At 39.8% G+C, this 25,478-nt stretch overlaps 1 protein-coding gene across 1 annotated transcript; it reads left to right on the plus strand.

Annotated features, from left to right (window-relative positions):
• The first annotated feature begins 9,590 nt into the window (after window positions 1-9,590).
• Window positions 9,591-15,098, plus strand: fezf2 (FEZ family zinc finger 2). The gene is made up of 4 exons (XM_086088176.1): window positions 9,591-10,818; window positions 11,017-11,151; window positions 11,230-11,362; window positions 14,436-15,098. Exons 1-4 carry the CDS (start codon window positions 10,051-10,053, stop codon window positions 14,684-14,686), a joined length of 1,287 nt encoding a protein of 428 aa, XP_085944302.1. The 5' UTR covers window positions 9,591-10,050; the 3' UTR covers window positions 14,687-15,098.
• The last annotated feature ends 10,380 nt before the right edge of the window (window positions 15,099-25,478 follow it).

The following is a 25,478-nucleotide window of genomic DNA, read 5'->3' on the forward strand; positions in this document are numbered from 1 at the left end:
TTGCTGCCATTTATTCCTTCACTCATGCAGAAAACAAACCAAGCATGTCATGGTCATGAACATTCAACAAAGTGGCCCCTGGCATACATATTTCAAAAAGTACATTTATTATTCATCAGTAACTATAATAAATGGTAACCCCTGATAAAAATGCGTACTTTTATTTAGCTTTGAGAATCTTTTCATTTTCTGTCCAAATAAGTTCTGCAAATACAGTGGATCAGAATTTATTTAAAAAAATGCTGTGACTTCTATTACCTGGAAAAATGAGCGTTAAAATGTTGCTGTTACAGATGGTCAGTTGACAATCAGTTTCCCCTGCTGTCAAGTTTTCCAAAAATTACATAGTGTAAATATGAACTAAAGTGGATCTGCAGTAAAAGTTAACACTATCCTGGCAAGCCACACACAGGCGTCCATAAACAGCGATTTGGCCGAAAACAGGCTGCCCAATCAAATTCGTCTATTTGTGTGACGTCGTCTTTATGAGCAACGTCACTCTTCACTCTTCCAAGTTTTTCCCTCAACAACGACATAAGTCATTCACTATTGTCTCTCTTCGGCTGGATGTTGAATTTTTACGTCTAAGCAAAAAAAAATAAAAAAGACTTCAACGAGTCGCTTTTCTGACGTCACTCCACTCTTCGCTCATTGGTTCATTCTACTACCTGTTAGCTCATGTTTGCCCCACCTCAGAAATGCGACTGATAGGACGGTTGACCAGGCTCACTCTCCGGCAAAGTTGCGAGTGAGTCTGGATTTCCAGGCTAAGTTAACAACCCTTGTCCAAATATGAGGTGTTTGTGATACAAAAAAACAAGACCAAGAGAAATTGTTTGATGCACAACAGCTTTGGAGTTAATTTTTCCTCGCACAGAAGCGCCTGGTCGTCGTGCCAGCACCCATAAGGCCGTCAGGTGGTCACAAGTATGAGCTGGGCGTCGGTCGAAAACAGAGACCATGACGGTCCGATCCCCAATATTGGGAGTCCTCAAGTTACGACGTACTCGACCTACAACGTTTCAACGTCTACGCCTGTGCCTCGTCCGTAGCACCTTCTTTTTTGTTAACATTCCCCATTTTAATCACCGGTTTAAAGTTGAGTTGTTGTTACCTCCAGCAACAGGCTTCCATCGAGCAGGTCGGCTTACCGTCATGTGTGTCACTTTTCCGTGTTTAAGTTTCCAAACGCCGCTTTGTCGTCCATCAGCAATAATTGTCAGTGCAGAAACATGAAATATTGGTTACGGCAACTTCTGGGTGCCGCAAATATCCATCCATCTTCTACGGCTTATCTGGGGGTCAGGTTGCGGGGGAAGCAGCTTCAGCAGTGAAGACCAGATTTCCCTCTCCTCCGGCGGGATCCCAAAGCGTTCCCAGGCCAGCTGAGAGACATAGTCTCTCCAAGGACTCCCTGTACAGAAGCTGGCTCAATTCTAAAGGACGAAGAACATCACCTATGTGGCAGGGAAGGAGCCTGAGCTGGTGTGAGGTTGAGAAGTTACACCTCTACACATAACTTGGGCTCTGGTACTAGTCCATTCGAGAGGGGTTGGACTATCTTCCACTCTGGAGTTGTCCACGGTGAGGTGTGGGCATACTTGTTGCTGCATGGCTTGGCGCCTCTACATTAGGGTTTTACCCAGCAAAACAAAAGGTGGGGGAATGGGTCCTGACTGTTGTTTGTGCCTATGCACCAAACAACATTTCAGAGTACCCACCTTTTTGGAGTCTTTTGGTGGGGGTGCTGGAGGTGCTCCATCATCTTACTGGGGGACTTCAATGCTCTCTTGGGCAGTGACAGTGAGACTTGGAAGGGCGTGATTTGGAGGAACTTAGAGATCAGCCCAAAGGTCTAATGGCTCTGGATTTTGTTGGACTGTCCTGGTTGGCACGCCTCTACAACATCGCGTGGACATCGGGAACAGTGCCTCTAGATTGGCAGACTGAGGTGGTGGTCACTCTTTTCAAGAAGGGGGACCGGAGGCTGTGTTCCAACTACAGGGGGATCACATTCTTCAGCCTCTCTGGTAAGGTCTATTCAAGGGTGGTGAAGAAGAAGGTTCGTTGGAAAGTCGAATTTCAGATTCAGGAGGAATAGTATGGTTTTCGTCCTGGTCGTGGAAGAGTGGACCAACTATATGCCCTTCGCAGGGTCCTCAAGGGTGCATGGGAATTTGTCCAACCAGTTGTGATGTTTCGGCTGAGTGCGGTTGAGAGAAACAGACGAGAAGAAATAACTTACATGCACGCCAAAGCTGGGGATTTCACAAAAGCTTGTTGTTTATTCTCACAAAAAGAACATTGATTGCCTGGTAGTACGTCCGCACGGTCACAAGCTGAACCGTGGAACCAACCACACTTCACTACGCGGCACCAAAAAAAATGTGAGTCGAGTCGGTCAGGGAAAAATATAGGAGCTTCAGCAACAGTGTCCTTCTCCTTCCCAGTCTATACTTTTACTGGTGGGAACTCAGGGTAGGTGCTTGTACTTAGGCGCCAGATGATGACATCATCTGCCAGTGACACACCCAGCCAAAGGACCCATATTTGTTACATCTGTTACAGAGTCTACATGCGTTTTTTGGGCCTGAAAAAGGCCATGTCCAACAAGGAGTTTTGTGGAGGGTGCTTCAAGATAAGGGCTGTATGACCGATATCAGTGTTTGGTCCACATTGCCAGCAGTAAATTGGATTTGTTTCCAGTGGGAGTTGGACTCTGCAATGATGTCCTTTGTCACCAATTCTATTCATAACCTTAATGGATAGAATTGCAATGTGTAGCCAAGACGTTGAAGGGGTGCTGATTTGGTGGCCTCAGATCTCTGCTTGTTGCAGATGATGTGACATTGTTGGCTTCATCAAGCTGCAATCTCTAACTCTCACTGGAGTGGTTCACAGTCAACTGTGAGGTGGTTGGGATGAAATCAGCACCTCCAAATCTGAGACCGTGGTCCTCAGTCGTAAAAGGGTGGAGCGCCATCTGTGGGTCAGGGATGAGATACTGCCCCAAGAGGAGGAATTCAAGTATCTTGGGGTTTTGTTCACTAACACAGATGACAGGCAGACCGGTGCAGTGTCTGCTACTCTGCTGTGATGCAGACTCTGTGTCGGTGAGTTGTGGTGAAGAAGGAGCTAAGCCGAAAGGTGAAGCTTTCAATTTACCGGTCAATCTATGTTCCTATCCTCACCTATGACCATGAGCTGTGGGTCTTTACCGAAAGCACAAGACCCCAGATACAAGCGGCCAAAATTAGCTTCCACAGGGCTTTTAAAATAGGGTGAAAAGCTCGACCATCCGAAAAGGGGTCCTCGAGACGAGCCAGATGAAGAGTTTATTTTAGGGGTGGCCAGTTTGGATAGGATTAGAAATTATCTCATCAGAGGGACAGCGAATGCTAGATGTTTAGTGGATAAAGTCAGAAAAAACAAACTTTGATCATTTGGACACTTTCAAAGGGGGAGATAGTGGGTACAGTAATAAGGTGATGAGGATAGACCTAAGGAGATCTAAAAAGAGGGCGACCTAAGAGACATGCAGTTAATGTTAGGGAAAGAAGGATGATAAACGAGACCTTCATACAGTATTTGAACAGTGTAATTTAAAGGGACGGTGTGTAGGATTTAACGCCATACAGTGGTGAATTAATCATTCATACTTGTATATTAATTCCAATATTATGCAAAAAAAAATTGTTCTATCACATCAACGTACATCTTTTTTGCATATAATCATAGATATAGTAATCGCTAATTATATTACAGTACATAGGTCACAAGGCGCCTTACAGGAGGCTGACATGTTTCCTAATCATCTTTCAGCTACGGATACCCAAAGGAGAATAACTTGGCGAATGTAGCGGTGGTTCTTGCAGCCAGTGTCGGACCCAACGGGTTGACCGCCGCTTACCTTCCACAACTGGGGCTGGCGTCAATGCTGAGTCCTGTGATTCGGGCTACCACCGCTTGACTCCCTCTGCTTTGACGCTTTTGCTAGCTTCTCCTGCTAACCGCTCTTGTTAGCCGCTCCAGCTATTTCTAACTATAGTCACTCTTGCACTCTACTGCTCACCGGGGTGCTCGCTGGATTGCTCACTCCAAATAATAATTGGTAGTACTGTAATTGGTGGTAAGCTTTCAAAATGTGGTCTCTCTCAGGCACCATATCGCATGTGCATTAAAATTGGTGCATTTGCTTAGTTAACCTTGATGGCTCTAAATCTTACACACCTCTTCTTTAAAGGGGAAGTCAACCTTAAAATGTTTTTGACAATGATCTGTTATATATGACTTCACTAGTCTAAACGGGACATTGTGATTAATATTAAATTTGTGGAACATAAGTTATGCAGCAAAATCCAGCCGTTTTTATCCATGTCACGGGGCGGCCATTTTGCCACTTGCTGTCAACTGAAGATGACATCAATGTTGCTCAGGGCTCTGGCTGCAGTGGCAGTTTTTGCTATGGTCAACCTGGGCGACCAAGGGCGCCGTGGCACACAGGCGCCCCAAAAAATCTAAACAAGACTCGCTAGTTTACTTGCTAGACTACCGCACATTTCCATGTCGTGTTGGTTGAGTGAGTGCTGGGGCGCCCTCAACGTCCCGTCAACTTGCTGATGAGACTCAAATCAGAAAGCAAGGGAGAGGGGGAATGGGCGATGGGTCAATTTGCGACTGAGACTCGAGGCAGGCAAGGGGGAGGGGAGCTGATGTACGCTGATGTACGCGGCCGAATGACCGCCCACGTCATATTTATGTAGCAACCTGCGTCTTCTGCTGCTTTTTTGTCTATTAAGAAAAAGTGACGCAAAGCAACGTATTGTAATGGGAGCCACCAAACGTCAAACCTTGATCCAGGCTGACAGTTGACATCGCTGCAATTCCTGAGTCCTCACACGTCACAACGTCCGCGAGTGAACAACTTTTATTTGAATCAGTCAAGCCACACCCCCCCACACACACACACACCCACACCCCCACCCCCACACACACCCACACACCCACACACACACACACACACACACACACACACACACACACACACACACACACACACACACATAGTAATGCAGTTAAACGAGACAGTTGAGGATAAACAGACCCATAAACGCATGCAGGCACACAAAAACAACAACAACTTGTGTTTCAGAATTTTATTTATTTATCACACTGCAGTACAGTGTGAGTTCAATTCAGTTTTTTTATTGCCAAGCTTTTGAATGTTGATGACTGTCACCAAGTTCTAATAAACAATGCACTTTACACATGATCTTTTTAGATTGATATTTTGGTTAATTTTAATATCGTTCTTGTATCAGTCTTGCAGTAGAGGCAAGTTAAATGAAATAACACTAAATAAAAGTTACTAATATCATGAGTAGTAAAGTATACAAGTAAATAAAATGTATATTAATACATTAATAACAACAAGTAGGGAAGTCCATCCATCCACTGAAACAAAGTCAAAGACCAAAGAATAGAGATGTCTGACAAAAACCACAAGATATTAATTTTTTTTCATATCGTACAGCCATAAATCCAACCAGCGAAGGATGGCAACTGCTCGCCATTCGCAGATAAAAGGGGCTGGGTCACATTGTCATTCCTTCGGATACAGTTGTCTACAGAAATGAAGTTTTTCGTTTGTCATTTAGATTTCACGATGAACTGCCGCTTTTAAGTGACAGAAAATATTTGTGCTTTTTTTTTGCAGTTGTTACAACACCACTGTTCAGCTTGAAGAACATTAGATTTAGGTTGAAGAAGTGTGTCCCCCCCACACCCCCCCCCCAAAAAAACGAATGCCACCGCTGTAATTTATTTCTGCAACCGGGGCCGATGTATCGATTGTTGCGTTGGTGGCAGGTTTTGGTGGCAAGTCCATTTTTGGTGGGGCCAGGTGGGGTGGGAATGGGGACAGGGACGGAGGGCACCAAGGGAATATTTTGCCCAGGGCGCAAATCTAGCCAGAACCGCCTGTCTGGCTGCACCAATCAGAACTTACCTGTTTTCTGAAGCTGAGCAGTGATTGCTTGTTACCTGAGCCCTGAGCAACTGTGATGTCATTTTCACTCAACAGCAAGTGGCAAAATGGCCGACTTCTGATATTGATCAAAACTGCTGGATTTAGCTGTTTATCTCATATTCCACTAACACAATATTAACCAGAATACCGTATTTAGACTAGTGGGGCTGCATAGAACATATTGTCAAGCAGACGCGTATTTAACCCATTTTTGGGGGTACTTCAGGAAAGTAAACAATAGCACCCCCAAAATTACATATGTATATATATTTTTTTTCTGTGTTCTTTTAAACAAGCTAGAAACTTATAGCTATAATAAATATAAACCATATAGTTTAAAAGTAATATTTAAACAACTAAAATACAGTAGGAAAATGGATGAATTGATTTTACAACGACATACTGTATTGTGTATTTACAGGAATTTATTGGCAACTTTAGTTGCCAGTAAGTTCCTGTAAATTATGTAGAATACAAGAAACGGTTGTAAACTAGATTACAGTGAATTGCTGTAAAAGTAAATACAGTAAGTAACTGTAATTTATATACATTAAATACTTGTAAAAATAAATAAATACAGTAATGTACTGAGATTTTACAAGAATTAGCTGGCAACTTTTTTGCCAGTTATTTCCTGTAAATTCTACAGTCAATTTGTTAGTTTATTTCCTAATGAGGGAAACTTACTATATGTTACTGTGTGTGGCGTGCGTGCGTGCATGTTTGTGTGTTTGTCTGCTCAGAAAATGTAGCCTCATGGAGTAAGTCATGGACATAAGATTGTTTTTCAGCAAACAAAAGCTCAATTTTGAAGTATTTGTATTAAAGACAGGGCGGCACGGTGTATGACTAGTTAGCACATCCGCCTCCCAGTACAAAGGACGTGAGATCGAGTCCGGGCTTTGGCCTTCCTGGGTGGCGTTTGCATGTTCTCCCCGTGCTTGCGTGATTTTTCTCCGGCTACTCCGGTTTCCTCCCACATTCCATAGACATGCATGGCAGGTTAATTGAACACTCCAAATTGTCCATAGGTGTGATTGTGAGTGTAGATGGTTGTTCGTCTCTGTGTGCCCTACGATTGGCTGGCAACCAGTTCAGGATGTACCCCGCCTACTGCCCGAAGCCAGCTGGGATAGGCGAACCCTGCGACCCTAGTGAGGACAAATGGCTAAGAAGATGGATGGTATTAAAGACAAGATGTAAAAAGGCAGAGAAAAACTAGTGATAAAGTCAATTTGTTTTTTATATGTCTGCACTTCACCCATACGCAGACTTGTACATGCAATATTATTATTTTGCAGATTCAAGCGCATTTCTTTTTTGATGTGTATGTTATGTATGTTTTTTATAACATAAACAGAAAAACAATATATAGTCACAAACAAAAAACTTCCCTTTTAAAGCCATCAGTTTTTCAGTAATTTTTACAATCAGCTTAGGTCAAGTCAAGTCATCTTTATTTATATAGCGCTTTCAAACAGCCTTAGCTGTCATAAAATGCTTGACAAAGTCACATATTGCAGTTTAATTGCTTATTTACGTTTTATTTGCTTAATGTTATTGTGAAGCACACAACAAGTAACCAAATTAATTGCTTAGGTTGTCTATGCAAAATCTGTGTTCTTAATAACACGTCTTAAATAGTGATAATAGATTATGCTAGTCAAATTGCATGGTCTCTGCATGCCTGCAGGCAAAAATCGTGGGTCCCCTTAAATCAATGCTTGAGCTAATTGTTGTTTGAGTTGAATAGAGGGGCCTGAGTTAAAGCAATAGGATCAATGTTTATTGTGTGGATGAATTGCCAGTTGTGCCTGAATACACTTAAATTGGAGTATTTTTGCTGCATTTACATATGAGAAGCACACAGACAACAGGCACTAATTCTTCCATGCTGAGATGCAGGTGTGGAACAAAACAGAGTCAGGATGTATTTTAATAATATTAACAGGAATACAAACAGTGTTGGAGGACAGCAACATGCTAGGTTAAGTAAGTCTAGAGAACAAAGGTGAACCGTCACCTTCTCCCATGTTGGAAAATGGAAGATTTTGTGGTCAAAGTAAGTGAGAAAATGTGTGTGTGTGTGTGTGGGTGGGTGGGGGGGGGGGGGGGGTTCCAAGTGACTTATCACCACAGTCATCCTTTCTCGGTCAGGCTTCTTTCTGGGAGCGCCTGCATGTGCTCAAATGGCCTGCATGTGAACACATGAATTGTACTCGGCCCTTGTAGCTCTTTGTTAGCACAACACAGCACTGTGGATTCCAGCAAACTTCTTTTAAGGAATAAAGGCATCCCTTTGGATTCTCCTTGCATACTTCTGGACAAGCGACGTCTTTTCTTTTCTGCTTGCCGCGCTTTAATCCGTCCCTCCATTTTTGGAAAAAGAGAACACAAAACTATGTTCACGCAGCGTCTTAGTAGCAAAAAACGAAAGAACTTTGCGGGCTTTTTCTTCTGTCCCTTTCCCTCCCTCTCTGGAAACAGCCTCTTTTGAATAGGGAACTTGCTTTAATGGGATCCAAAGGGGGTTCCTGCTCTTGAACAGGTGGACATATTGAAAGGGCACATTCGGATCCTTATAATCCATACAAACAGTGCACTGTAAAAAACAAAACAAAAACACACACAAAAACCACACAACTAATATATAACTGAATTTTACTTAAAAAATATATATTCTGTTTTTTTTTATATTTAATTTCCAAAAATGAACTAATTTTATAGACTAACATGAAGTCAAAAACCCCCACATATTTCTGTTCTTTTACAAAAAAAAAAAAAAAAACCTCAAACATTAGAAATACATATATTGATTGTTAAAATACGTTCACAAATGTATCGTAATTTCACAAATATTTGTCTGTTATTTAATGTTATAAAAATTATATAAAAAATAAATAAGTAAATAATTAACTAATTACTATTATTATTAATTACATTAAAATTATGGGGAATTTTTTTGTTTTTACGAGAAATTAATTTTCTGTTATTTTACAGTATTTTTCTGGCGCCCAATCACTGGAAAATTACCAGGTTTTTATTTATTTATTTATATTATTATTTTTTACAGTGTGAACAAGTACACTCTATAAAAAAGAGAATTGTTGAACCAATTTAAGATTAAACAGAGAATTGTTGACCAATTTAATTCAGTTAATCCATAGTAAATATGCTATATTAAGTTTATTAAACTCATAATTAATTCAAATGATTAAATTCACTTTGGATTAATTTAATATGCATTCACTTTGGATTAATTTTTATTCAATCCTGTGTTACCACTTGAAGTAATTTTATTATGTTGGTCAGAAATTCTCTGTTTAATCTTGAATTGGTTCAACAATTCTCTTTTTAGAATGTAAGGGAGGATATGTATTAAACAAATTGGAACAGGTGAGCGCACGTTTCCTTGCTATTAGAATATTTAAATGAGCTCATAAGTATTTTGTCAAAAGCATAAACGTGTAGATATTTGAGGGCGGGCCGATCAAAGTGGGCGTCTCACACTCACACATTTAAGAGTTGGGGTGCCCGCTGATGTCACAAGACACCGAGACATTAATCCACTTGGGCGGTGCTCATGCCAACATGACACAGAGAGCATTTGCCTCTTTTTTCACACCCATCTGACCATTAAAGAGGCTAACTCAGATCCAAATTTATCCAGTCTCCAGGAGCTACGATTGCAACCTTTTTCTTTTCTTTTTTTGTGTGCGCTGTTCTCAAGTCGTCTTCCTCGTCGCCCTAACGAGTGTCCTGGTAATTTTGTGTGCACTAGTTAATGAGCATTAATCCATCACCCCTCGATGCCATTGTTGCAGCGGGGTTGCCATTTGAATGCAAATGTGTACGAGGGTGGCAGCAAGGTGCTTATTAAACTGATGTATCCTCCTGTCTTTCCTGCTGGAAGCACAAGAGACTGAAAAGACAATTGCAAGGAGCAAGTCGGATGTCCCGGCAGTTGCTGGCGTAAAAGTTGCGCTCCGCTTCAAAGAGGAAGAAAACTTCCACATCAGCAAATGTCAAGCGCTGGATCCCTGGAGACAGTGATGTCCTGCGGTAGGACCGGACCTTCCGCGGCTCCCAAGACGCTCGCTTTCTCCATAGACCGAATCATGTCCAAGAGCTCGGAGCCCAAAGGGAGCGCAGAGGAGCGGGCAGAGGGTAATAAGAAGCTGCTCGGGCTCTGCTCCCCGATCCCCTGTATGATTCCGCTGCAGCCTTTCGGCTACGACCTCCAGGCCAAGGCCCTGATGAACTACTCGGAGCTTTGGAGGGCGAGTCTCAGGGGAGGTTTTTGCGGCTCCGCGAGTGCGCCGTGTAAGGGGAACTGCGGCATGTGCGCCAAAATGGACTCGGGTTTGAAGCAGCCTGTGTTGACGACGGGAAGCAGGGTAGTGAAACCGCAGGTGATCCACCAGGCTGTCGCGATGCCAAGTGGTGGCTCCCTCTATTATCTCAACTACCTGGACTCTGCCTATCCCCAATCGGACTTTCTGGCCGGACACTGGCTCAGCAGCCCTCAGGCTCAGGCCTCCCTCTCGGCTCATCACAGAATTTTGCTCCTGGAAAATGCCAAACTGACCGGCAGCCCGGGCACGGACAAGATTCCCACACATCAGTACCCTCACAAGGAGCATCTTCCGGGGCAGCTAGACCAGATCGTCAAGGAGAACCACGGTGTGCATGGGACCGAAAAGAACGGCTTCAAGACTCATAAACTCAGCAGCAGTAGCGGCACTGGAGACGGAAAACCCAAAAATTTCACGTGTGAAGTGTGTGGAAAGGTAACAGAAAAGCTCCTTTTGAAAAATAAGAAAATAAACAAACACATATTATACAACGAAATACTGAAATCTAGTTGGAAGCATATTGTAAAAAATAATAATCATAATAATAATTTCAAAAAAAATCTATTTGTGGGAAGGACCGGTCCCAAAAATATAGCCTATTTATAGAAAATGCTCATTTGCCCAATTCCGCAGGTTTTCAATGCTCACTATAATCTGACCAGACACATGCCGGTGCACACGGGGGCCCGTCCCTTCGTCTGTAAAGTGTGCGGGAAAGGCTTCCGACAGGCCAGCACGTTGTGCAGGCACAAGATTATTCACACACAGGTGAGAAGAGTCGCTCTCATACACACATGTGTTCATTTCATGCCAAGTTGTTCATCTTTACTGTCCTAACCGTTAAAGGAAAAACCACATAAATGTAACCAGTGTGGAAAAGCGTTCAACAGAAGCTCCACGCTGAACACACACGTGCGGATCCACGCGGGGTACAAACCTTTCGTGTGTGAGTTCTGCGGAAAAGGATTCCACCAAAAAGGTAAAGAAACGCTGATTTCAGAAATAGACAATTTCACCGAGGCTTAATATATGTATATATATATATATATACATTGGGTCGTCCCCTGCATGCTTTTATTTATTTATTTATTTATTTTACTTGTGTTTTTAAATTATTTTGTTTGTTTATGTGAATCATAAAGAAATATCTCACAGCATGATTTCAGAAATACAATAACAGTTAATTGCAAATGTTATATTGAAATATTAATTTATTTTTTTGTCTGTTGACCTGGAGCATCTCCTGGTTTGAGTCCGTGAAATTACATCCAAAAAAAATCGCTGCGAATTAATTTAATTACACATGTGAACGCCCATGTAAATTATTTATTTTAATAAATGTATTAGTATCATTATGATTAGTATAGTAGTGTTATTACTACGACTGAACTACTGAAATCTCTCACGTGATGAATAAAATAGTATATCAATCTAGCCATTAGTAGTAGTAGTAGTATTGTGGGAATGCTGAACAGCATTCCCACATATGTTGTTTCTAATCTTTATTATTATTATTATTATTATTATTATTATTATTATTATTATTATTATTATTATTATTATTATATCAGTCAATTTTTATTCTCCACACTTTTTTGCCGTGTAACAACTCCCACATAATGCTTCTGATTTACACCGTTCAAATTTCAATTTACTGCTTCAAAAATTCACGCCTCCCAGGTTATCGTCTGATTCCACATTACTTACAGTGGTCGCACAATTTAACGTTAAATATCAACTTTTCTCCATTAATTTTCAATGGGACAAACATTAAAATTTTATAAAGTCGCACTTTCCACGCACACTTCCATACATACAATTTATCATCATTGCCAGCTCTCTGATACTGCTCAGTGGCGCAGTTCAGCATTTTTAGGATTTTCACGCAATTTCTTTAGAAATTGCACTTTGTCTAGTTATTATTATTCATTTTCAGTGAACGTATTGAAAAGACGAATAGTTGCAGGTCCCACAGGCAAGCGTGAAAGCATCAGTGAAAAAAGGACATGTCACTTTCCACTGACTAATTCCCCCTTCAAGATGGCAGCATTTGCTCTGGGTCAACTGCGAGACCCCAGCAAAGTTGGGTTTGGGAATCTACGTTATCTTCCCTTTTGTCACCACGCTTGATTTGGACAAAGTTTGACAACTTCTTGACTTCAACACACAAATCCCAGATTAATGAAGTCTGGTCAGTGCAGGCGAACCAGAGCGGCTCGATAACTTCACAATGAACTGCTGACCTTGGTGGGGGAAACAGAAAACGGGGCCTCTTTTATGCTCACTTTTTGGAAGCTCGACTTGTCACTTTCCCTCTGATGTCGCCATCATGGTCCGAAAGCAATTTACCTTTTATCATTATTACAAGGAGAGTTACGTTTTTATTCAATAGTTTGACGTGTTGTTGAATTAAATGCAACGATTGCAATTTAGGCTAAATTCTGAATTGTTTATTCACAGCTGATCTGTTCAGTGCTGTACAAAATATTTTTAAGTGAATGTTGTGTCGTGTCTTGACACACGCGCACATATATCCTACTATTTTTAAATCAGATTAATCTCATTTTAGAATTTTGTTTAATCACGATTAAGCACTTTATTAAAAAGGCTTTTTTTTCAACATTTTTGCCTGCCAAGACCTATTGTATGTTAATTTTTTCAACAATCATAATGTGATGAGGATGTCTTCAACATTTTTTGATCCACTGCACACTCTCATCATTCCTCTTTTTCTAACCAGTTAATTACTTGCATAATTTAAAATGAAAAAAAAAGTAGTTTGATATGAACATTGTGAATGTCATACGCAAACATTTACTAAATACTTTACTTTAATGCCTATGGTTATGTTCAGGGCTAGACTGGCACACACACAAAAAACGACCCAGCCCGACTCTGTCCTAACAAGTGTTTGCCACTTTATTGATGATGTTTCATTTTGCAATCTATAACCAGTTCAGGGTGTACCCCGCCTTCTGCCCGAAGCCAGTTGGGATAGGCTCCAGTGCCCCCCGCGACTCTTGTGAGGACTAAGCGGTTAAGAAAATGGATGTATGGATATTCAAAATGGAGAAATGAACCGGCCTCTTTAAATTGTGGGCCAGTCTTTTGGGGTAAAATTCAGGAATGTAATCATTAAAAAGCACTAGATCAGCCCTAAAAGAGGTCGGCCCACCAGGCATCTACCCTGTGTACCAGATGGCCAGTCCAGCCCTGGTTATGTTCATTGCTCAAACACAACCTGTGCTACCTTAGGTGTCAAAATTAATAATGCGATGAATCTGCGTTAATACATGATTAATGAGATAGTTCTTTTGTGATGAATCAAAGAGTTAACGCTTTAACGCTTGACAGCACTAGTAATAGAATGTCCAGTAACATGGACCTAATTAATAATAATAATGCATCAGATTTATATAGCGCTTTTCTAGACACTCAAATACACTTCACAATGGAATGGATACATTATTCATGCACTCACACATTCACACTATGGTGGCAGTAAGCTACTTAAGTAGCCACAGCTGCCCTGGGGCAGGCTGAAGGAAGCGTGGCTACCAGTGTGCGCCTACGGCCCCTCCGACCACCACCAAACATTCACACCTTACATACAACAGTGTCAGTAGCACTGGAGGCAATGTGTGTGAAGTGCCTTGCCCAAGGACACAACGACACATAACTTGGGGAGAGCGGGGCTCTAACAGCCAACCTTCTGGTTACTAAACAACCTTCTCTTCACCCTGAGCCACGGCCGCCAATTGAAAACAAACTCATTCATTCTTATGTTTTGACAAACCATGTGCATGCATGAGCTATTGTAAAACGTTTTCACGTCTGTAAACATTAGAACAGTTTCTGGCTTGGGTTTCTTCTTTCCTTTTTCTTTTTTTGCATACATTGTTACGGAAAACAAAAGAAAAAAATATCCAGATGAGAAATTATTATCGTTAAAAATATTTCCTCACTATGCTCAAATGGCCCTTCTAGCAATCCACTGCAATCTATAATATTTGCAGGAAATGTAATATTGGCTCTTGTGTGTCCTTTCCTAGGTAACTACAAGAACCACAAATTGACTCACAGCGGAGAGAAGCAGTACAAGTGCTCCATCTGCAACAAGGCCTTCCATCAGGTCTACAACTTGACCTTCCACATGCACACGCACAACGACAAGAAGCCCTTCACCTGCGCCACCTGTGGAAAGGGCTTCTGCCGCAACTTTGACCTAAAGAAACACATCAGGAAACTGCATGACAGCTTCTCTTCTGCCACCGATAGAGAGCCCAGAGAGCTCCAGAGCTGAATCAGCCTCTTCTATCTCCATATGTGATCCATCCAGACTATGAGAGGCCTCAAACAGACTGCCTTATGCTCTACATTTGTCACCAAGATTAACAGTTATGAATGGTCAGAAAGAAGGTGGACACAGTCCAGAGTTAAACTGAATCCCCTTTCAAACCACTGTCATACAAATTATAAGGATTTCTTTTCTGTCAAGATTGAGTTTGATGCCTGTTATCTTACAGAGGAATTGTACATAAAGGGAAATGCTATTTAAAATATGAATAATTTGAGGCGCACATCTTTATGTTGTACATTTCACTGAATTTGTAATGTTAATACATAAGTTATAACTTATTATATAATGAATGTTTGAGCCACATTGTTTTCATCATTGAAATGTTTGAAAATAAAACTGGAAAAACAAAGTCTTATTTTGATGCGTTTAGTGTGCGAATGCGCATTGAGAATCATTGGGGACAAAATCAGCATTAAAGTAGAATTTAATACATTCATTTGACTGAAAAGAAAATCTAGAAAAAAAAAGATTTCGCTTCTTTCTTTTTTTTAATGATAACGTAAATTTCCAAATGAGAAACTATTGTGGTAATACAAATGAGTGTAATAGTCAAGTGCTCTTCCAAATCACATAGACACAAAATCAGTCCCACTGTGTGCTCTGTGGCCACTTTGCCTCAACATTTATTGACAGGCACGATCTCACTAATACCACATTTACACTTGACTCTGGCGTAATGTCGTAAATGATCAAAAATAACATGGACCCTTGAAAACGAATGACATTAAGCAGCTAAACGGCCTCTGGAGGCTTGATGGCGGAGAGTGAATGCATGTGGCGGGCTTGGCTTCAGAACATCATCACAACTGGAGATAATGGAGCACTCAGGCGCAGCTCTTCATCTGGACCTCTGCATTAATAGAGCGCAAGTTATTCTCCGCACGGCTCCAAGAACAATATTATCCCTGCACACATTCTGTTGAGAGGTAGATTCGTGCTCCCAAATGGAGATCTTTCTATTAACAGCCAATTAGTGCTCAGGCGGCCTGAACATGGCCTGTAGAGTCCTGACTGAATACTCACTTATAATTTGACAGGGACAGACTCTGCTCACCACCTGTCAAACCATTTTTAAATGAGATGTTGCAGCTACCCCCCCTTTGTTTGAAAGTGAAATTCCCCACAATTCCCTACAATGAAAAGCAAAATGTGTTGTAACATGCAGCTGTTAGTTACGAAGGGGTATTAGGGTCACGTATAAATATATATTTTATATTTATTCCGACAAAAAAAACTCGCAAATGTGCTACTCGAAAAAATGGCGAATTTTGAGACTTTATAAAATGGTAAATTTGAGAGAGAAAACCCCCCTCTGTAACTTACTACAAATACACGTAGCTATAGTCTAACGTGAGGATTCGTTGGTGGTTAATGCAACACTGTTTATAAAATGAAAAGGCAGGATGTAGACGGATTTATTCTTAATTTAAACTTTTGTTTGTTTGTTTGTTTTCTTAATTTAAACTTTGCTCGTCATACAGGCAGCTAGACCAACAACACTTTCTGATCCCCTATCAGCTGACTAACACTAACCAATCAGAAGCTATCATACTTTAGGTAAATGCAAGTGTATGACGGAGATCAGCAGGTTCGACACACCAATTTAGCTACTTGTACAATTTTTTTTATGAATGTGTAAATAATAGGCCCAATTCTGGAAACATAAATGTACAAGTAAATATGCATTTTAACAAATTAATTTAGATGCTTGATCCTCAGGGTATAGACCTTTGCTAAGCCTTCGTTGCTACGCTGGCAGTACCCAACGCTTCAAAGTGGGAATGCTTAACAAGAATCTCTGATAAAGCAATTACTATCTCCTTATTTATTTTCTCGCAAATCTGTTGCTTTATAAACTCGCAATTTTTTTTCCTAGCAATTTGCCACTTTATACAGACATAAATTTGCCACATGTGTATACTTGGCCCTAATACGTTGTAGTTAGTGTATTTTATTATGATATTATTTATTTATTTTTCTAACTGAGATGCGTTGCGCTGCAATCGACAGCAATGCTATTTGAAAGGCAGAGCGTTCACTTCACACTTGCACACACATTATGGCTGCGGGACACGGACAACATGGGAGCAGTAAACAACCTGAAGGCTACCAGGTTGGTCTTTTTTTCCTCCTGCAGGTCCCCCCTCCCGCACCTCTTCAACATCTGAGCAACTGCATCAGCATCCACAAACACGTTAATTGACGAACCAGGCCTTTAATTACTGCGCGCCCAAGCGGAGGAGATTAAGCGCGCTGGAGAGGCACCGCGCGTTAATCAGCTGTCAACAACATGAGGACATCTTTCTTTGGCTCCCTGCGCCACCGCGGGATCACCGGGGATTGAGGCAATTTACGAGCCACAATGGAACCCGTTTGAGACAGGAAGAGAAAAAAAGAGAGAGGCGGACTTTTTGTTTGGCCGATTGAATTGATTGTAAATGGGAGATTAGCGGGGAAGCTTCAGCGGCAGCCTGTAAGTGCCCGATTTGAGGAGGGGGGAGAGAAAGCGACCAATTAAGTCTACCAAATGTTAACTCACATCAGTTTCTCCTCAGTTTAGCCCACATGAAATTCCAATTAAAGTGTCCCGCGCTCTAAGCCTTCATTCATTTGGTATAGGTGGAGGCGGTGACACTTATTTATGCTACTACACATCAGAAAAAACAAAAAAGTTCCCACCACATCATGCGATGGGCCATTTGGATAGCAATTTAAGATTATTATTATTATTATTATTATTAATGTTGTTGTTGTTGTTGTTGTTGCTATTATTAAAAAGGCTCTTTGGTAACAAATCAATATGCAGTTGGTGATCATTGTATTGTAATTGCAGGACAGTTGTCAGCCAGTTGAAATATAATTTATTCTTTATTTGTGGGATGATACAATATCCACATAACACGCGATTTAGACATGAAGTCTGTTTAGTACATCCATTTTGAATAGATCATTTGTACTTGAAGATATTGTATTTTATCTAGAACTTGAAGTGTCAGAAAATAATCATTTGTTCTTTTTTTCCATTTCAAACTATTGAGCAGGATAATTCAAACTGATTTAAATTGTTCTTCTGTTCACAAGGCCATACTTATTTTATTTGATCTTATACTGTAAATGCTATATTGAAAATAAAATCTTTCTCCAACATATGTGCTGGACCTGCAAAAAAGACCTCTCTCCGGCATGCATCCTCTCATTAGGCATGGCCCTGCAGCACAATGAGCTTTCAAGCTTTATTGTAAGTATCGAGGCCTTACTAAACTCCTTGCCTTCATTGCTGCTTTGTTCAAACAAATCACATTGGATTCTCAAATGTTGAGAGAATACATTTAAATGTATGAAGGTGGAGATTTTTTCCTGCTGTGTGTGCTAAAGAAAAATAAAGTTGCTAACATTCAAATGGATGTGTTGAGGCATAATGAATGTGGGATGTGATGCATGGCAATGAGGCACTCAAGAAGCGACCAGACCAACAGATTAAACAGAACCAAGAGCTCGTCATTCACCAGCACCTCATTTAGATTCTTTTTCAAAGTCAACCCAAAATCTTTCTCAACCTAAAGCTCATCAGAATGTCTTGAAGACTGAGGTGAGCATTTTGTTGGTGGGATGCTCCCTTAGCATGTCAAGTGTGCCGTGAGGCTGGAGAAGGGTGTTGCTATAAGCGCTGTGTTGCTGGGAACAGAGTTGGAAGAGAGATCCCATCCTTCATCCGATGTCAGAGTTCACTGTTTGACCTTCAGCAAATTCCTTGTCTTTCCTCACCACTTGTCTACAGCATAACATGCATATAGCTTGAGGGTGAACCGCTGTAAATTGGAAACAAAGAATGATGCAGGTCTGCTGCAACGTTGCTTTGAAGACTGTTTGACCTACCTTCAGCCAATTACCTCATTGATGATTACACTTGTATTTGTTTTTAAGATTCTGCTGACTTGCTGTTAGATGCAACGGAAATATTGATAGAATTTCAATTACAACATTCCAGCAAAATTTGGATTGTTCAGCCTTGCAAAGCAGTACATAGAACGCTTAACTAGGCCAAAATGTAACAAAAGGCCTAGTTGCGAAGAGTTAAAATTCAACACATGTAAGTAGTGTGTGAATATGTGTATGGGCATCAACTCCAGCAAAAAAATAAATTAAAAAAATCCTATTTTGAAGAGGTTTCGTTAAAACGTCTGAAAATATACTTTATTTACATATATGACGAGGGAACAGTTGAAGGTAATTACTGTACTTTGTGCTTTGGTTTTGGAACTTTTGTACTTTGTGGAACTTTTACTTGACAATGACTATTGATTTTGAGCGATATAATTCTAAATGCTTTTGGCAATTTTCAAACGTTGCAGAAAGAATCTAATCCTGACAAAATACATAATTTTTGCATTCTTTATTTAGATTACATTCAATGGTAGCCTGTTACTTGAAGATAAAAGCCATTCAAAATATTGACAAAGAAATATTCGAGGTTGAAAACAAGGATACAATAGATGTTGTTAGACCATAAAGAACAACTGTGATCATGTGTATGCTAATAAGGTTTTTATTCTATTACCTGTATTCACAACAGTTTATTCGGAAATGTAGATCATTATCTCGCTTAATTACACAGCATTCAATTCTTGATTGTTTGCGCTGCAACTCAATGAGCTATATTCTCCTTAATTCCCACTCTTAAATCTGCATCTCTCGACTCTATTCCAGCGACGTTGAGCAGCATGTCATTCTTGGGGAGGATCAGTTGATTTGGGGATGTCCGGTGCCACTGCTAATCCTTTTGACCTGGCCTGACCCTGCTGAGAAAAAGTCTCCTTCTCTTTGCTCGTTAATAGTCAATTTCTCGTCTTGTTCACACAATTAAAACACCATTTAGTCTAAATGCAAGTTAACTTGGTTATCCCCAACGGACTTAAAGAATTATAATTTTGAACACATTTCTTATATAAAGCTTATATATTAACTAACATAAGCATTACAAATTAATATAACAATAAAACCCCAAGTGGTTAAAAAAAAAATCAAATTCAACATTTTCATGAAATAAAAGTCTTTGATGCTAAAACACTTGGAATTAATAAGAATTTTGATATTTCGATTCCCTTACTGATATGGTTTGTCAATCCATTTTCTTACCAAATCTCTTATTGATTGTCATTGGGTGAGGCAAAGAACTAAGAAATAATACATTGTATTATTTATGTCATTATTATTATATATGTATCGGTATATCATTGCATCTCTCAACTCTATTAGACAGTGTGTCTTTCTTGGGTAGGGTCAGTTGATTTGGGGATGTTCCATGCCACTGCTAATCCTTTTGACCTGGTCTGACCGTGCTGAGAAAAGTTCTCCTTCTCATTAATAGTGAATTTATTTTCTTGTTCACACAATTAAAACATCCCTTCACCTAAATGCAACTTAACTTGGTTACTCCCAACAGGCTTCAAGAAATCCCCATGAAGTAAAAAAGCATCATGTTTATATACACTACCGTTCAAAAGTTTGGGGTCACCCAGGCAATCGTGTGTTTCTTGACTATTTCTCGCATGGAATAGCCTGTAACATGATTGCACAAAGGTTTTCTAATATCCATTAGTCTTTTGACGCAATGAGCAAACACCTTGTGCCTTTAGAACACTGGTGTGATAGTTGAAATGGGCCTCTATACACCTATGTAGATATTGCACCAAAACAGACATTTGCTGCTACAGTAGTGATTTACCTCATTAACAATGTATAGTGTATTTCTATCTATCTATCTATCTATCTATCTATCTATCTATCTATCTATCTATCTATCTATCTATCTATCTATCTATCTATCTATCTATCTATCTATCTATCTATCTATCTATCTATCTATCTATCTATCTATCTATCTATCTATCTATCTATCTATCTATCTATCTATCTATCTATCTATCTATCTATCTATCTATCTATCTATCTATCTATCTATCTATCTATCTATCTATCTATCTATCTATCCATCCATCCTTGTATTAGTGAGGAGCAATGTTTTGCAGGTTAATCCAGTTGACCTGAAACAAGGGTTTAATTACAGTTTTTCTCCATAGGTTTGGCACATTTCTTGAAATTGAGATTACATTTTCAAAACTGCAAGCACATTTGGCCAAACAGACTTACATTTGTGCGCAACCTATCAGTTTATTAGCAAAACCACATATCTATTCCAAAACTGGTCACACATGCTTCATTCCAAGTTCCTTTCCCAAACAAAGAGTCGGCACAGTCACAACTGCAAACATCCTTCTAAAATGCTTTGGCTAGTCTTCATCCACTTAGTTCTTTTGCCAAAAAGAACGTGGATGATTTTGCACAACTCTTTGGATCATCTGCAAAAGCTCATATCTCCCAAAAATAGCTCACCTATGTGTCAAAATCAAATGTCTATGTCATACAAGTAGTGAGTGCCCCCAAAATGCACCGTCCCTTTGGCATTCTGTGAGCACCACAAGTCAAAATCATTAGATGCATTCTCACAACAGCTAACAAAATACAATTATATATAAAACTTGCAATGCAGCAAGGAAAAAAAGGGTGTGAATGTCTCAACCATGCTCTACACTAATCCCCTGTGATGTCTTCGCATGCAGCATTCATTGCTTGAAGTAGGGTCAACTGGTTTTGAGCCCGATGTTCATACACTCTCCACCTCCAAGCGGAAAAAAACTCCTCAATTTGATTGAGGAAAGGAGAGTATGGTGGTAGTAGCTCCATGAGCATCCTTGGATGGGTTGTAAACCAGGCCCTGATGAGATGGCCACAATGGAAATTCACATTTTGACAATTGAACAGATGATTTTACATATTATGACTTACATACTGAAATCCTGCTGACATGTTTTGGAGAGGATAGCCATTAGACTGAAAAACAACTAATCCAGTTTGTTCATTTGGAAAATGTGCTAATTGTGGGCAGGTTGTGTAACTGTAGGCTAAATGTACACAACCATTAGCACAGATCCACTGAGGCAATTGAGACATGTTTTAAGACATTGGCAATTTGATGAAAGCAATGAGAAATGCCATTCAGTTGAGACCAATTGTAAGGTAGTTTAGGGATTTTTCCATGGTATTTTGAAAATGTCATCTCAGTTTACAGAAATGTGCCAAACCTATGGAGAAAAACTGTAAGCAATAAAAATATGAGAATATAATGGAGCGGTTGTAGGGATACAAATATTTTAGTATTTGAAAATCCTATAAATAAATATTTGGATAAAATATATTTTTACTTGATTAAACAGCAATTATAAATACAAAAAAAAATAAAATACAATTTTTTACTTAGTAATTAGCGGCCAATTGGTTCCTTTAAAAAATAAATAAATAAATAAAACAGTTCCAATTTCTTATATTCACATTGTGCATATAGCAGTAAACTATTTTCTAATGTAGAAACATTTTTTGTGGGGCAATTTCAAATGCAAATATACAGCACATTTCAGTTTAATCTTAGCATTCCTTGCACCAAAAACATAAGGCATCAATTAAAAATGCATGAACAGCCTTTATGCAACATCACTTGAGTTGAGGTTCAATTGCTTCACACATCTTTCTGCAAAACATCATACAACGGTATTTTACAGCAATATTTAACAAAGAAGAAATTAAAATATGGTCCAGGCTACATACCTGTTTATTTACTGTATGTTTGATTTTTGTGAATATTTATTTACGTCATATAAATGACTCCCATTATTGCACAGCTGCAGTAACTGGTCTCTCACTTGCCACTAGAATGAAAGGCAGTCCTTAACACGGACGGTAGAGGAACACAGCTGTTAGCAGACTTAGCGCTTTTGTATTTAGAGTGACAATAAATGCAGCCGCAGTCTTTGCAGATGGTCAAAGTGTAAACTGAATTCTAAACAAATATCAGACACACAGCTAACTTTTGGGGCGGCATAGCTCAGTGGGAGAGTGGTCGTCTCATCCGTGAGGTTGTGGGTTCGATCCTCACCCCTGGTGACAATGTTCAAGTGTTGAGCAAGACACTGAACCTTGATTTGTTCCCAGTGGTCCTGGAAGCGCCCTGCATGGCAGCAGCCGACCACTGGTGTCAGTGGAATGTGAGGAAATGTAAAGCGCTTTGGGCACCATTTGGTGTAGATAAAGCGCTATATAAAAAGCAGTCCATTTAGCATGCAGCTAACTTTAAGCCGCTTGCATCAAGTACAGTCATGTATATGTTGGCCTTGTCAAGTGCGTGTTTGTTCACTTTTTAATGATTGCGTTTAAGCTTTACTTATTTTATTTAGTTAGTTTATTTAACAGGGACAATGCAATCAGACACTAAGCAGAGCTAGCAGCTGATGTTGAGCATACAGAGTTTAGCAAATGCTAATTTACAACCCCCGTCCCTGGTTGAGCTTTTATACTTAATACACAATCTAAAACACATGAAACAATTGTAATAAGTGAAAGCAATGACATAAGCTGATCACTTATTCGTGCGTGATCTAAGCCTTGTCTGTGAAACCGGGCCAAAAAGTAGGAAAGCGGAGTGTAAGTGGAGAAAAACTAAATTCCAAGTTCACATAGGCCTATAAAAAGACTAGTGGTGTCCAAACTACGGCCCAGGGGCCATTTGTGGCCCACCATCCATTTTTCAGCGGCCCGCAGCATATACTAATAATGACATTTTACACGGCCTGCAGGGCAAGTTATAAGATACAAGTATTCATGACTAAAATAAAATACATTTTCTCTTCAAAACACTGCGGGGAATCAAGATAATTCAATTCTACAAGCAAAAATAGTTTATTCCACTTTCTGCTCTGTGTCAAAATCTGATTTATGAACATACTGCATTAACGACCCTCTAGAAGCTGTCACCTTACTAGAGTTTATACTTGTTTTGTTTCTGAATGTTGAATAATAATTTCTTGCTTGATTTGATTTTAATTGAAATGGTATAATTCTATTGTTTGAGTAATTAAAATTAAAGAATTTAGAAGTGACCTTGCATCCTTCTATTTTTCTGTATGCGGCCCTCAAACGAGAACATTTGGACACCGCTGGTCTAGACTGTTTGCAAATTGATACTATCAAGTCTGTTTCAAACAAACAAACAAACAAACAAACAAACAAACAAACAAACAAACAAACAAACAAACTCCCTCACAGGAATATAAAAAGTCTTTCATATTTCAAAATAACAGTACACAATATCAACATAAATCAAATACAGCTCTCGGTGACTTACATGGATATGTTTCAAGAAAGAATCAATATTAACCAAAGGCAAAAGTATACAAGCACATGTCCACCTAAACTCTCAGTCGATATGAATTGCACTGCACATTTTGAATTAATTAGGAGATGGCAGAAAGACATCCATGTTAAAGCAAGCAATATGTGGTGACTGAAGTCAAATTCAGATGTCCCAGTCTCCCTTGTGGCCTTTCTCTAACGGTGATAAAGTAGTTAAAAGTGTTTTCAGGTCCGGCCAAAGAAGAATATTTACATTACTAACAAACAGGTTTTGCTTAAGTGCAATGAATGCCATAGGAGTGTGTTTGGGGGGTTATTTGGCATCGCAACACGAGATGAGAGCAGAGAGGTATGCAATTACAGTGAGACAAGTGAAGTGGGGGGCTCTTTAAAGGAAGTGTTACACTTGAGTGTGTGCAGTGGGCAAGGAGCTGTGCCAAGCAACCTCAAGACCAGTGTTGCTGCCTTTTACGACATGTGTTTAATATGAAACAGCATGACAACAGTCAAGGCCGCTCGGGAGGAAAAGACAAAGAGCTGGCAGTCTGCGCTCTTAAGTGGAGTTGACTTGGCATGGATTTACAAGCTCACACCGGGTCACAAAAAAGCCCAAAACAGCGCCACCAGGCATGATGCTCAGCTGCCACTTGTGAAATTTGAAATGTTTCAAATGAGAAATGAAAAAAATATGTTTGGGAAAACACCAACGACTTCTTAACAATGTCATGAAGTTATTTCCAATTTACTGGTAATCACTTGATAGAGATCGGTTATCTCTAAACTTGACATAAAAAGGACAGATATAGTGTGCGAAATAGTCGTGCAACGGATCACAAAAGTGACGGTTTGGATCGGATCATGGATTTGAGTCACGGATCAGATCTTTTTTCAGATCAACAACAACAAAAAGATAAATAGTACTTTGTGTTCATTTATTTTGTAAAAGGCTTGTTCCCGTTAAATTAAACAAAATCAATTCAAAATGTCTAATATAGCCGTTTAGGACTTAAGAACACAACATAAGTGCAATATAAGGCATTTATACATGATCCATGTGTAAAATAACAAGGCATTAATGGCTTAAAGGTGTGTTCCTATCATCTAAACAGCTATGTTTGACATTTTGAGTTGAATGTTTTTCTTTTTAAATGGGCAAAAGTGTTTTATAAAATAAATGAAGATAAAGTTCTATTTATCTTTTTTTGAAATAATGAAAAGGCCTCAAAGTGCAATGTAAGGCACATTCCCTTCCTTTAAACATGAAGGAGTGTACTACAAAGTAGCCCTGGTCCAGAATATTGAAAAATAATTCAAGTAAGCCAGGTACCAGCTGTCAAACTCACTTACCAGCCAGACACTCATTGGTAATGCTAACAGCCAGCTGCTAGCCACTTACATCGGCGACTTCTGCCATATCACGCAATGACGTTTCTTAGCGTCCTAAATTAGCGATTGAACATGAGTTCGGGATAGCGTTGTGTTTATGTTGGTC

Source organism: Leptonotus elevatus, chromosome 10 (assembly GCF_054856555.1).
Source record: "Leptonotus elevatus isolate MCC_2025b chromosome 10, RoL_Lele_1.0, whole genome shotgun sequence".
NCBI classification, from domain to species: Eukaryota; Metazoa; Chordata; class Actinopteri; order Syngnathiformes; family Syngnathidae; genus Leptonotus; species Leptonotus elevatus.

Excerpts from the sequence above, each read along its gene's own strand:
- fezf2 (XM_086088176.1), top strand. The coding sequence starts at position 10,051 with ATGTCAAGCGCTGGATCCCTGGAGACAGTGATGTCCTGCGGTAGGACC. Across the intron at positions 10,819-11,016 it reads CGTGTGAAGTGTGTGGAAAG|GTTTTCAATGCTCACTATAA; the intron begins GTAACAGAAAAG and ends CCAATTCCGCAG. Across the intron at positions 11,152-11,229 it reads ACAAGATTATTCACACACAG|GAAAAACCACATAAATGTAA; the intron begins GTGAGAAGAGTC and ends TAACCGTTAAAG.